The 14285-nt window shown below is 29.8% G+C and overlaps 1 protein-coding gene across 8 annotated transcripts in view; it reads left to right on the forward strand.

Annotated features, from left to right (window-relative positions):
* The window catches only part of LOC118185800 (F-BAR domain only protein 2), a 115795-nt gene that overhangs the window by 46189 nt on the left and 55321 nt on the right, over window positions 1-14285 (forward strand). For 5 of the 8 annotated variants that reach the window (XM_035355709.2, XM_085812942.1, XM_085812944.1 and 2 more), the window contains 2 exons: window positions 9834-9866; window positions 12287-12380. In XM_035355709.2, the coding sequence (XP_035211600.1) occupies window positions 9834-9866; window positions 12287-12380 (127 nt within the window). The remainder of the gene's footprint in view (window positions 1-9833; window positions 9867-12286; window positions 12381-14285) is intronic. The other 3 variants (XM_085812943.1, XM_085812946.1, XM_085812948.1) reach the window with 1 other exon arrangement.

The following is a 14285-nucleotide window of genomic DNA, read 5'->3' on the forward strand; positions in this document are numbered from 1 at the left end:
TTTTGACTTGCATAACAGTTTTTTATTTCTGCTTTCACACATTTGATGCATACTTAGTAGTGCAATTGCACCAAGTGTGGCCTTGGTTGCTCTTGAAGTAATTTGTCACCTTAAGCTTGCAAATTAACTGGACCAGCTTACCTATTCTTCCTTATTATAATATAGCTTGAGCTTGCAAACTAACTTGAGCAGCTGACCTCTTTTTCTTATTTCTGATTATTAGAACATAGCCTGCAAGTATTTTTCCCTTTCATAGGCATATTGAGTACTTATTCCAGAAGTTGTATGGAAATTGTTTGCCACAGGATTCACAAGAATAGATTGGACTAATTTTTTTTTTTTTTTTCCACACACTGCACAGAATCTTTTCATACTATTATTGTCGGGCAACTGGTTTGGATCTTTTTATGCTTCCACTGCCACAGTAGTATTTTCATTTTGGAAGGTAGGCCAAAATGATTAGAACATAGCCTGCAATTTAGATTATTGCATAATTTAGATTATTAGAACATAGCCTGCAAGTATTTTTCCCTTTCATAAGCATATTGAGTGCTTATTCCAGAAGTTGTATGGAAATTGTTTACCACAGGATTCACAAGAATAGATTGGACTAAATTTTTTTTTTCCCTCACACTACACAGAATCTTTTCATACTATTATTGTCGGGCAACTGGTTTGGATCTTTTTATGCTTCCACTGCCACAGTAGCATTTTCATTTTGGAAGGTAGGCCATGCATTTATAACATCTTGCATTTCTTGTTTAATATTCTCAAGGTTTTGTCTAAGTTATTGACAGCCTCTCTGGGCAGATTTGAATTGCCCAAAACCACATTTGCTTTGATCACAAACATGGCTGATATGATGACTGCTGAATTCCCTTGGTGAAAGAAAAGTTTTTCATGAATTGAATAAATCTGAGACTGTTGACCCATTGCGTTGATTCATATGTTTATGTCCGTGTCATCATCGGTACCCATCAGCAGTCCCTGAACACTGGTAGTTCAACCTGGGCTCAGTTATAGGTGAATGGGCTGGCTCTATGGATGTTTTCATGGTTTTCTCTAAGTGTTTCTGAGGGAATAGATATTTGCCAATTTCTGACAGAAAGTCCTCTACAAAGGGATCGGTTTTCTTAGATAGCCGTCACATGCTTTACCATAATCAAATAAACTGAACAAAACCATGTCATCATCATATTCTGAATATGCTGGTTGGTATATTCTGTTAGCTTTGTCTATGCCTTGATTTTTTGTATATGAGTTTCAGTTCAGGCCGTAAGTTTTTTAGTTCACTATAATGTGATTTGCAAATTATAGCCTTTTATCTGATTGAAGCATGCTTTCAGCACTTCTAGTTGTGAAGATATTGAGTAGTTGGTAAGCAACTTCTGCTCTTTTGCTTTTAAGAGATAACAATAATACAAATTTAGTTAAATGATCCTGGTAATTTAGTATAAATGCATGCTTGTGTTCAGTATTACTTTGCATGCTTATTATATCTACCTGGCATTTCAGTTAAATTCTTTAAATACCATAGATTTAAATATTAGACCTTATTTAGGATTACACAGTTTTGTCTGGCACTTGCATAAACTGAAATACAATAGGATGACTTTAGGACATAGTTTTACATAGTTTGTACCTCTTTTTCTGTATGAGTGTTGTGCAGTATGTCAGATAATTCTTTTGTGTGCACATAGTACAAAGTAATGTTTTGTTACTGATACCAAAATTTTTACTTTCCTGTCCACTTAAGCCCTTCGTGCCGACTGTCACGTATACGTGCCAGCAACGAACGCACTTACCTACCGGCCGACACACAGGCGTGCCAGAGGATTGTTCCATTCTCTACCGACTGTCACATATTTGTGCCAATAATTTGGAATGTTTTTCAAACTATAATTTCTGCCACAAGATGGCACTGTATGTCCATATGGTTTCAGATACATGTAAATTAGATCTACTCGAAAGGAGAGAAGCATGACTCACATACACATGTTTTTGATTATATAAACAAACGGGGAAATAAATGTTTTCGAATGGCGTGATTTATAGTTGTTTACTGTAAGTAGAGAAGTTTTGCTCTAAAGCGTTGGGTTCTAAAGCGGGCGGTTTGCAGTTCAGTTTTTAGAAAATATTAGATCTTGTTAGACGTGAATTCTTTGTTTTTACCGTTGCAATGTCAAAGCGTCGAAAATGTTTAAAAGAGCATGAAATAGCAGAAATGATGCAAAATATTTCAGATATTGATTTTGAAATTCTGATATTCTGGTATTGATTCTGAAAGATTAACTGAAAGACATTTTCCAAAACTTGGTTCAGAAGAGACTGATAAGAAAATGAGACGACGATGCTTCGTTTGTTCACATTCCCGGAAAAATCCTCCAAAACGGCAAATGAGTTATTATGAGTGCAAGGAATGTAACGTAGGACTGTGTGTAGATCCCTGTTTTCAAATTTTTCATACGAAAAGAGAATTTTAAGTAATATATTTAGTTTTCAGATGTATAATGTTAAAATTCATAAAATGGTGAGTAATTAAAATAAAATGTGTAAAATATGCATTTAAACAAGAAATAAGGTAATTAAAGTATATATATATAAAAATTTATAAAGCATAAGCTGTTTAAATACTCTATAGAGCATTATTAAACAATGCGTTGATACTTCAGAAATTTCATGGATTTAGGCTTAGTAGCAAAAAAGCCCTCGGCCCTGGAGAGACGCTCGCGTAAGACACTGCTGGCCTCAGCGATAAGCATGCGTTTTCGCTACCCGGCTCGAAGAGGTTAAGTAACATTAAACTTTTTAGTTGGCAGTAGTCAGTGCTTTCTTTTAGCTTGTTTAACCTGTATAAAAGTGCAGTATTTATATCTTGGGAGGATCAAATTGTTTTCTTGCAGCATGGTATTTAAAGTATTTCATTTTCTTATCTAGCTTGGTTTTGCATTTTCAAGTATGCCGTCTTCATCGTAAGTATTAGTTCCATCAGAAGTATCCATGAAACAGCCAATGGGAAGAATGTAATAAATAAAAAAAATATCCAATGGAAGGATATTAAAATAATAATTTTAAAAAGTATAAAATGGGTGTTGATTTCCTCAGATTATTGCCTCAGGATATCATGAGGAAATCGACAAATACCTAATAGGTTTTTGAACTTAACATGAAAAGCTGCTTAGAGAAAACTCATTACTTTTTTATGAATAATTAAAGTAAATATAATTTATGATGCTATATCATGTACATAAATCGTTCTGTTTCTTTTTTACTGAATTATCTTTGTAACAGCAACTAAGTTTAAATTAACTATTAAATTTTTCTGCTTCAAAAAAATTTATAATTAACATGTCTAATGTCATAATTATAATATCTTCACAAAAACATATTCTATGTTAATGTTCCAGAAAAGGAGGGTTTTGTTTTAACATAATTAACACCTTGAGCGCGGCGCCGAATTTGCTGTCCTTTCCGTTCAGCCGGCAGCGAGCTAAGCTGTATTTTTGCTTAGAAAGTTTAAGTACATTTCATTAAAACTAAATTTGATCACATTTCATTGAGACTATATTTATTTTTTAACTTTAATACTGTCGGTCCTGGGGCCTGACGCCAGCCAAATGAAAATTTCAGTGCTGGTCCCCAGGGACCGTTGCCGGCCACATGGAAAGTTCACTGCTGGCCCCTAGGGACTGGCGCCACGCTCAACTTGTTAATGTACTGTCATCAAGACTACACCTGTGTATAAAGTTTGTGCATACTTGGTACTATACAGATATATTAAACAAATACAAGTACTCACAATGAAGTAGATGTATAAGATAAGAAGAATAAATCAGAGGAAGATGATATTTTCCAAAAGCAGCTGACAAATGGAATATTATTGTTTCATATGGTACCTTTTTTCTTATCATATGCATGCTACCATCAAACCAGATACAATAGATATACTTTTTTTTCCTACTGGACCATCTCACATCAATACATTGAATTTTGGGTACTTACATATTAATGGAACCATCTTTGTTCAATTAAAAATCAAAATTACTTATTAAACGTATCAATATCATTGCATATATGTTTTGATTGTCTGGTTAGGTATCTATCCCCAAAATCAGTAAATAAATATTTACAAGCTGGTTTTCATTTCTTTATTTCCAGTGGAAATTTAGAGGCAGTAACTTTAACAACAGGTTCAAAATAATTGTTTCTTTCAGAGATTTTGCAGGATGATACTGTATTCCTGCAGAAATTTTACAGTTTCTTTCATTGCAGCCAAATTTTACAAGTGCGTTTTTTTAAATTGAGTTTGACGCAAAAAATATCACAATTTTCTTTTTTTAGAAAACATCAGAAGTTGAAATACAAGAAGGAAAATGCATATGAAAATACAAAAATTGCTTGACTGAAGAATTGTTATGAGTATGGTTTCCCAGTAGTTATGTTCATGGTTGCCAGATTTTGGCACATTCTGAAAATTCCGTGATTTCTACTAAGAGGCTTGTTTAACAGTACTAAATTGTGGCTTGGAATCTCCAGCTACTTTGCAAAAAGCCCAAAAAGGAAAAAAAATAAAATAGTCATTCCTTAATAATCAGTCTTTTGCCATTCCTCTCGGTCAGTGTGCAGAGTGGCCTAACTTTGGCTGTAATCTACTATATATGTATATGCATGGATGCTACATATACACATATGAAGATGTAACAAAAGAATAAGAGATGTGTGAAAATAGATAAAGTAGGAATTCATTGCAGAACTCATTAGAAAATCTCATTACAAATTTAAATTTGATCTCAGGAGTAATGTGTGAATCATTTTAATAAAATTTTAGCAAAGATTCTGTGGTTCCAGTTATAACATAATAAGCCAGAAAATTATTTTTAAGCAATATATTGTATTTTCTTCCCATTTAAAATTTCCAAACGAAATGTAAATTTTGTGATTTTGGTGTATGTTATATTAATTCTTTATTCAGTGTGTTGTTTTAAATCTTTCTTTTTAAAAGTGGGTAAAGTTAAAAAGAAAAGTATGTTATATGTTAAATATATTGCTGTTTGTTGATTAATAAAGATGAAGTGTAAAGTAAGATTTAAATGTAACCTTCATTATCGTAAGAAACTAGTGAATTGGTATCAGAGCACTGAGCAAATCTCAATGCTTTTCTTAAGGAAACTACAATTCTATTCTGCACAAATGTCTCCTTTTATTTGCTACTGTATAAATGTTTCCTGTCTTGTGTAAGCATTGTCGTGTTTAATATTTTCCTTCAGTGTTATATCTTTCTCTTGTTCTTTCCATACTAACTTCAGTGTTCTCGGCGGTGATGGTTTGCTTGAACAAAAAAATGTGCATGTTATTTAGATTTGTTTTTATAGCTGTGAAATGAATTTTGCTTTTATTCTATTTCATACTGTACTGCATTCTTATTTGCTTTTCTGTGTAATATATTGCTATGAACTCAGTTTTGCTTGTAGGTGTTTATTGAGTAATTTTCTGATATTCCACACATCTGTGGAATATAAATTTTACATGCTTTTCGTTTATTGATGAAAGGTTTGTCTTTGTGGAACCTCAGTGAACTGGTATGTGCATATTCAACTAAATACTGAACTTTATTTATTTATTTCATATTTTATCATCAAAATAATTTATACACACTATATATGTATATATACAAGTATATACAATATATATATATATAATTTATTTACTAAAGAAATATTGATTATATTATCTGATAAGATTAATTTTAGTAGAATTATCTTAAAAGAGTGAATCTGTAGTTAGTAAGTTCAATTTTGAAAATTGTTTTAAAGTGGCTTGAATGTAAATTATAAAAGTTATGTATCAAAACTCTTGCCATTCAGAATTATATTTTTCAAATTGAAAATTTTGAGATATATTTTCATTTTATTGAGTTTTTTAAGTGAATGTGTATCAAGGTATGCTAATATAGATCAACAGGCTTCAGATATAGTGTATTGATCATTTGTAACAAATGATTTTTAAATCACGCAGGATTTTTTTTTTAAAGAATTAAAATATTGTTTGCATGAATAATAAATTTTAGTAGCATTTAGAAAAGCAATTTTACCTTAAATATTGTAGAAATCAATCAGTTTCTGTAATAAATATTTAAAAGTAATTATTATCGTGAAAAAGAAAATTTTAATATTTCTTAATTAAGTAAAAATCTTTAACTAAGTTATGAATAAGGTTTAAAAGTAAATGCCATAATTTGCCAATTTAAAAGAAAAGAAATTCTTTTTCAAATAAACGCATGTATTGAAACTAAGCATTAAAATAAATAAAGATTGCAAAATTGAAAGCAGATCTGTTTCAAAGTATTCAACCAGCATAATCAGCATAATAAGTTCCTCAGAAATAGTCTGTCTTTGCTACTTATGCTAGGAATGTAATCTATATCATATAAGATGCAGATCCAGAAAAAAAAAATATATATGTAGGCATTTCTTTTGTTGAAATTGATGGTTCTACATTGTGCACTTTAGATTTTTCTCTTGTAATGTATGATCATGTGAAAATTTTAGCAGTGCTACTAATATAAAAATGGGAGAATTATCAAATCTAACTTTGCAACAAAATGAGATAGAAGAAAATGATTAATTGCAAAATTATGCACCATCTAATTATAATGAGTATACTATATCTAGAAATACAGCTTGTATGGAATAATTAGGAGATACTATTCTATATTATATAAAATATATAGAACTCATAGCTCTGACAATTTCATTATCTTAATGCTCAGACTTGGAATGGCAAAAGCATACATAAAGACAGCGTGCAAAGTCATTTGAAAAACGGAATGTATGGAGTTGACAAATTGATAGCATTATGAGCCATCCGTGGGATGAAGTACTGCACTTCTAGTATTGAATGCATAAATAATCTTAAAGCCTCTGTTGTCACGATATTCATTTCATTAATATATAATGTAATATTTTATGATAAGTATAATCATAATACCAGAGAAGATGTTAAGTTCTATCATACTTTATTGCGTAGCTAGATTATTTCCGTAAGTTTCAACAATTTTGTGCTTATGTGACATAGATTGAATCAAGCTTGTTCATATTACTAGAAATCAAGTGTTTAGTCTGTGATCCTTCATTCAAAAATGAAAATGCTATAAATGGACTTTCTTTTGGATCCTTACAGTAGAACTTTGATCTATCATTCCTACAGTGTTCATTTCCCAACATTTATTGTTCGCCATTTATGGTCTCAAATGAAGTTCTTTATTATTTGTTCCCATTAAGTTTCATTTTAGTGTATAACTGGATTGTAAATCATGTTTCCACTAAACCATATCATAAGTCATTTGGAAAAAGAAATGCTGATGTACACTGCACAGGTAAAAAAAAAAAAAAAAAAGGGGGGCAGTTCTATATCTCCTGTTCTATTGGGCCAATTGACGAAATTCAACTTGCGTTTTTCATGTGTCGAAAGCGTGACTTACGATATATATTAGATTTATATATAGCATTGTTCTAATATAGGTATTTTGTCAGAAAATTGGACTTTTTCTGAAGTAACATACCAATTTTTTTCCATATTTCGATTCTACGACTCAAATTACACCAGCTACCCAATTTTGTAAAAATCACACGAGTAGTTTTTAAAAAATTAGCTCTCAAAGTTTTAGCTCCTCAATGTTAATTGAGTTTGGTATATGTTTATTAATCTCTTTTTTTTTTATTAAACTTATTCGATTCTTCCTTTCACATTTCGAAATTTAGGTTCATTCCAAATAAAATTCACCCATTTTTTATTATTTATTTTTAAAATTTGTGTTTTTAAATCATTTTTATAAGATTTTCAAAAACATTTTTGAATTATAATCAATAAAATTTTTACCATCATCTTAAAGTAGACGTATTTCTAAGCATACCTGCCAAAAATTACAGTTTTTTATTCAAACAGTTTTTCCGAAGATATACATCAAGTTTAGCATATTTGTTGAAAGCGATAAAACATCAAATGTGGTTTAGACACTGCTAAAATTATTTGGAAGTAGAAATGCAGCGACTTTTTTCCGCTCATATACAATGTAAAAAGGTAGGAACGAGATCCTTTTTTTTCCACTCCAGCATAATGGAAGGGAAAAGATAATTGGTTGCCACATATTAAGAGATTCGCCAAGTGAATTACTCTTGGCGCAAACTGAAAAAATTGTGCCAAGATAAAATTTTGAATTTCTCCATAAATTTCGCACCAAATTTTACGAAATTTAATATCTAGGCGCAATTGACTTGTAGAATCGAAATATGGAATAAAACTGGTATGTTATTTCAGAAAAAGTCCATTTTTGTGTCAAAATACCTATGTTAGAACAATGCTGTATATAAATCTAATATATATCCTAAGTCGCGCTTTCAAGACATGAAAAACGCAATTTGAATTTTGTCAATTGCCCCAGTAAAACGAAAGATATAGAAGCCCCCTTTTTTTTGGCACAGTGTACATATTTACTTTTTTGTTATCTTCTATTTGGATTATAAACCAGGCAACACACTAATACTGTAAAATTTCACATTTGACCATGAGACAATATTAAGCCAATAAAATAAAGAAAATAATCTGTTTTTTTTTAAAGTAATTTTAATTTAATGTATTTGTGTTGAAAATAATAAAGGCTACGTATTTACAGTATGATGGTTATTTGTAATATATAATAGCTTCCTGCCCTAATCATTTCATTACATTCACTGTTTTTTTCCTCTATTGAAAAATGATAGATCAAGTACCTACCATAAAGTCATAAATTCATAAATGAAATTACTATTACCTATTAAAGCAATAGTAAAAGCATTTTGTACATTGAAAAAGAAAAGTTTTATTAAAAAATTTTTATTTCTTCATGTAGGACCTAAAAAATTTATTTTCAAAATTGAGATAAATTGCAGATTTATAATATCTACTTCTAGAAGTCATTTTTATGTGGTGTGTTTAATGGAATTAAATCTTCATATATTAAAAATATTAGCTTCCTGCCCTAATCATTTCATCACATTCACTGTTTTTTCCCTCCATTGAAAAATGATAGATCAAGTCCATAAAGTCATAAAGGAAAGTCATAAATGAAATTACTATTACCTATTAAAGTAATAGTAATAATCTATTACAACAGTGTGATTTTGTAAATAGTAAACGTTTTGTACATTAAAAAAGAAAAGTTTTATTAAAAAATTTTTATTTTTTACATGTAGGACCTAAAAAATTTATTTTCAAAAATTAGATAAATTACAGATTTATAATATCTACTTCTAGTAGTCATTATTATGTGGTGTGTTTAATGGAATTAAATTTTCATAATATTAAAATATTATTATAATTACTTAACTAAATAAAGTATGTATTTACATCATCATACATGAAAAATGGCAAGAGTGCACACTTTAGAATAAATTAAACTATTCGGATTTCTCTCTGTGGTCCATTAATGAAAAAATAAAAATTTTCATGTACCCGTTTGAAACTAATGTACTGTTTTCTTAAATTTCACCTGTTATTTTAAGTGTGAATTGACTTTTTACAATTTCTTTCAATAATTAAAAAAAGTATAAAAAATAATGAGAAATGCTTTTGGTTTATGAAAAAAAAAAAAAAAAAATGAGAAATACTTTTGGTTTGCTTACTAACTTACTATATGTGCTTTATGAATGAAAACTAATATTCAAATGCATTTTTTGATTGTGGTTCTGTGTATGTTCTCATGCTATATAAAAATCTCCTGTGTCATTTTTAACTTTCAAATGTCTAATTACTAACATTTGCTGTCTTTTCTCATGCTGTGGTACCTTGGAAAACAGACTGGCAGTCTTATTGGAACTCCTGGAGTTCAGGTGGCTACAGTCTACTTTGTTTCTTCTTAATCTTTGATTTTTCTTCAGCTTTTCATGAACATATAAAATGCTTGCTTTCAGTGGTATAGCATGTTCTTCACTATAACATTTTCATTTATACTTAACTATTAAAGGTTGAAATAGAGTGGTTTCTTCCCTTAGTTTTAATAAATGTTTAAATGATAAAAGTAATAGTTAGTTAACCACTGATTTATTTTTGTAAAGTAGATAAAAATACTGAATATAGTATACTTGCTGTTTAAAAAAATATCTAATTAATCATATTTTCATATTTTATTGCATTATGTGTTCTTATTTAAATCATAATGTAGTAAATATTTTTACTTTAGACAAATAACTCTTCAAAAATTAACTTTTATAAGAAATGTTTTTTTAAGAAAATACATATGTATAGTAAAATATTTTCTTTAGAATATAGTAATTCTTTTTCAGTTTATCTGTTGTTAAAGTTTAAAAAATATTGAAAAATAATTGCTACAAATTTTGATTTTAAAAAATTATTAAAATTGCTCTACTTTTAAGAAAAATAATTAAGTTAATAAGATATACCTTATCAAATATATCAAATATAAAAATTAATAAATTTAGAATAGTAGTAGTATCATAAAAATGGCCATAAAGCTCTAATTTCAAAGGAGTATTTAATATTACATATTTTTGTTTGTTCAAGTATTTATTTTATCATTGTTTAACATGTAATATTTATTTTAAAGTTATTTTAAACTCTTACTGATAATTATTTAGTGAAAAAAAAAAATTCATTTGCTGTAAGGAGGTGCATCAGCGAATTGAATGATTTTGGAAATGTCATGGACAATAATTTTTTTTACCTATGCTTTTAATGAGCAAGAATACAAAGTATGCAGTATGAAAGATTTAAATTAACTCACACTTTGAAAGCAAAAGTTTCTTTTTTAAAAGATCCATTTTTCAAGTCACTATCATTTCTCTGTTGTGGAATTTGGCAAGAGAAGGATTCAAATATAAACTTTATTGTTGTCCAGTCTACCATTAAATCACTTTATTTTGTGGCAGTCAGTGGTATAAAAGTGTTTTATGACTGCTAGATTATTCTTTCTTTTGGAAAGCAGATGACACATTGCTTTGCAATGGGTACCTAGATAATAGTTATTCAAATATAACCTTTATTGTTATCCAGATGTTATTAAAGCACTTTATTTTTTGTCAAGTGGTGGTATGAAATTGCCTTATGACTGCTAGATTGAAAAATAGAATTCTTTCTTTTGAAAAGCAGATAACTTATTGCTTTGCAATGGATACCTAGCCTTTGTAATATTGCGAATGGATCTGGTAGATAGCTCGGCTAAGCCTAGTTCTGACAAATCTCAACGGCATTCTCTTGTTAACTTTTGCTCTGGTAAAGAGCCTTATAAAATCCAACATCGGCAAAATGTCTTTGAAAAATTGGCTGGGGAGAAATTTTGGAGTTCCTTACTGAAAAATCAATTTCCTCGCAATCACCCTAGATAAAATTTTTGTCTCAGAGTTGAGCATGACAAGTCATCCCCATCCTATTGGTCTAATAAAGTCACAAATATGTCCATTGTCTATCATATGGGTCTAATAAAGTCACAAATATGCCTGGCTGACATGACTGAGAAGCAACATCTACAGCTAATTCTGTTCTTAATGACATTACAAACAATAATTGTGTAGATGATGTTAACTTTTTAATTGTTACTGCACTTTATTGGACTATCTGACAAAGACTGATGGTTGAAATGCCAAAGTCCAGCATGGGAGGAGGTGGAGAATCATTTCTCTGTTAGCCTTTGATATACAGTCTCTTGGGTTTATCACCCATTATATTTTGGCGCATCTGTGCACTTTTTGCTAAAATTAATGGTTTGGCTGTTGAATTGTGAAAATGCTGGTATTCTGAAGACTTCAAATTTCAGATATAGACTAAGAAAGGAATAAAATGCAGAAATGATTTGGTTAGCTGCATTGTTCTTATATCCATAGATATTTCATCTATCATAATTATGTGTGACTGCTGGTGTGGGCTGATTATGCAGAAGGTTGGGATAAATTCAAACTTTTCTGAAATTAATATTGATTGATCACATAATTCATATTATTTATGTAAAATTCTTACATAAGTGAATTAATGTTGTGTTCTTTGATATCTCTTTGCAACTGAATTCTTCAGAAATATTTATTGAAAAGCAGAGAAACATCCTCCATTTAAAGTAAACCAACTCAAGTAGTAATATAAAAGTTCTGATGAACCCTGTACTTTCTTGTTGTTTTGAATTCTATTTTTTTTCTTTTTTTTCTTTTTAATGTATTCTTATTTTTTATCTAAATTTTATTTTATGTATTTGGTACCATTTCTTTTTGCTTATGTAATTTCCATTTTATTGTGATTATATTAGGGTTTCTGAAAAGTAAACGAGAGAAGAGGAAAGAAAAGAAAAAAAAGAAAATGAATGGTACCAAAGAAGATACTTCAGTTACTAGTGGAGAAATGTAATTTTTATCTTTTTTAATTCTGTTTAACTGAATTTTTGAGAGAAGTATTTATTAAAGGGGCTTTCATTTTATCAGTAAATTAGGTACGTGATCATTTTTAGAAACTAAAAGAATTATTGAAATAATGCATCATATCATTTGCAAAAATTAAATTGCACTGTTTATCGGAATTAAAGGATAATTGTAAAAAATGTTTTCACTGGTAAATGATTTTAAACAGCAACAGTAGTCTAATGTTTGTAATTATTAAATTATCTTCTACTAAATACAAAATTGGACCTCTCTGCATTGGTTAGCACTTGAAACAGGGTTGCTACGCTATGTGGAAAACTGGGAAAAGTCAAGGAATTGCATGCTGCAATTCCCAAGAAAAGGATTTTCGTGCTAACATCAGAAGCGATCATTTTCTTGGCGAATCACATATTGCGTGAGCATTATTTAGACAACTGGTGTAGAGCCAGTTTTCATAGCACCAATCAGATTGTCTTTTAGAAAGACAAAGCAAGTTTTCAGCATCTTTGCTTTCCAGTAACCTCGAGAATCCAGAGATTCGCATGTGCACTGTATGTTGAATGAAAGTAAATTCCCCCCATTCTCGTATAAAGCAAAATATTTTAAACCTTTTCTTCTTTCTTAAATGCCTTGTTTTTCATTTTGTAGTAAAATAAAAAAATAATAATAATCGGTCGTCTAGGCTAACCATTTAATATATCTATGTTCGCCAATATACCGTCGGTTTCTGTTATTCAGTTTAATACTTAAGTAATTAACTTTATTTTAATGTTATTCATATCATTTAGTGTGTTGTCTTCCTGCTAAATTTATTTATTATTAGTTAATAATACTTTCAAATTTCAGTCAATTTTCTCTGGCATACTTACGAAACTAATTCCAGCTAATATGACATATCATCATGAAATTTAGTGCACATATTTTTTACTTAGGTATGCTGCTAAATAAATATGAAATACTTGAATTTATTTTAAACTTTCATTAAATAGATTTCATTCTTCCTTTACCTGCAAAATATCTGTAGAAAAGATATTTTTTAAGACCGATTGGGCAGATTCTAATCTCAATCCTCAGTGGTGAAAACAACTCCTATTATTAGATATAAAAGTAATGCTTTGAGGATTATATATATATAAAGTCATATGTAATTGGCAAGTTTTCGTGTTTTCAAGTGGTACCATAATTAATTTACCCTCAGCACAGCCAATGCGCACTACATGTATAGCCTGGAATTTTCTTGAAACACACCTGGAAAAGTCAAGGAATTTTATTCTCCTGTTTGAGTGGCAACCCAGTTGAAATTTGCAAATTAGGTTATTGGCAACATGTTGTTTATGGACACATGTTGGGATTCAGGTGTATAGTTTATTTAAAATTAATGTGGTTTTTCAGATTGTTCAGTTTTCATTAGTTATGACTCAAAAGCATAATTTAAGTGAGGGTGCTAAAATTTCTAAAATGTTCAAATTATTAAACTTAGGGAAGGGAGGCGAATGCAAATAATGGTCATACAAAATCTGAATATTCCTTGAAGTGTCATATCAAGAACACGAAGCTGCATTTTAACCTTCTAGCATTCATGTATGTGCAAAATTTATGTCAAATTCAGTTTTTAATGCACATTTTTCGCATATCAAAGCTGAGACGTCTGAAGGTCATTTCTATTCCTCCTTTCTACCCTTCCCCACATTATGGAATGTGCCAACAGGAAGTCATTTGAAGGGTTTTTTTTGGGGGGGGGGGGCTTTTCTGTTACATGGCAGCTTTTTCATAAAATTTACGACACACGCGTGGTTGTGTTTTAAAATTCGAAAATTGTTTTTATTCTCAAATATTTTGTCATTTTGTGTTATTAATTGCCGTGTATTATTTTAATGTGAATACATTTGG

Source organism: Stegodyphus dumicola, chromosome 3 (assembly GCF_044657685.1).
Source record: "Stegodyphus dumicola isolate Sdum_Otavi_A_Nest chromosome 3, ASM4465768v1".
NCBI lineage: Eukaryota > Metazoa > Arthropoda > Arachnida > Araneae > Eresidae > Stegodyphus > Stegodyphus dumicola.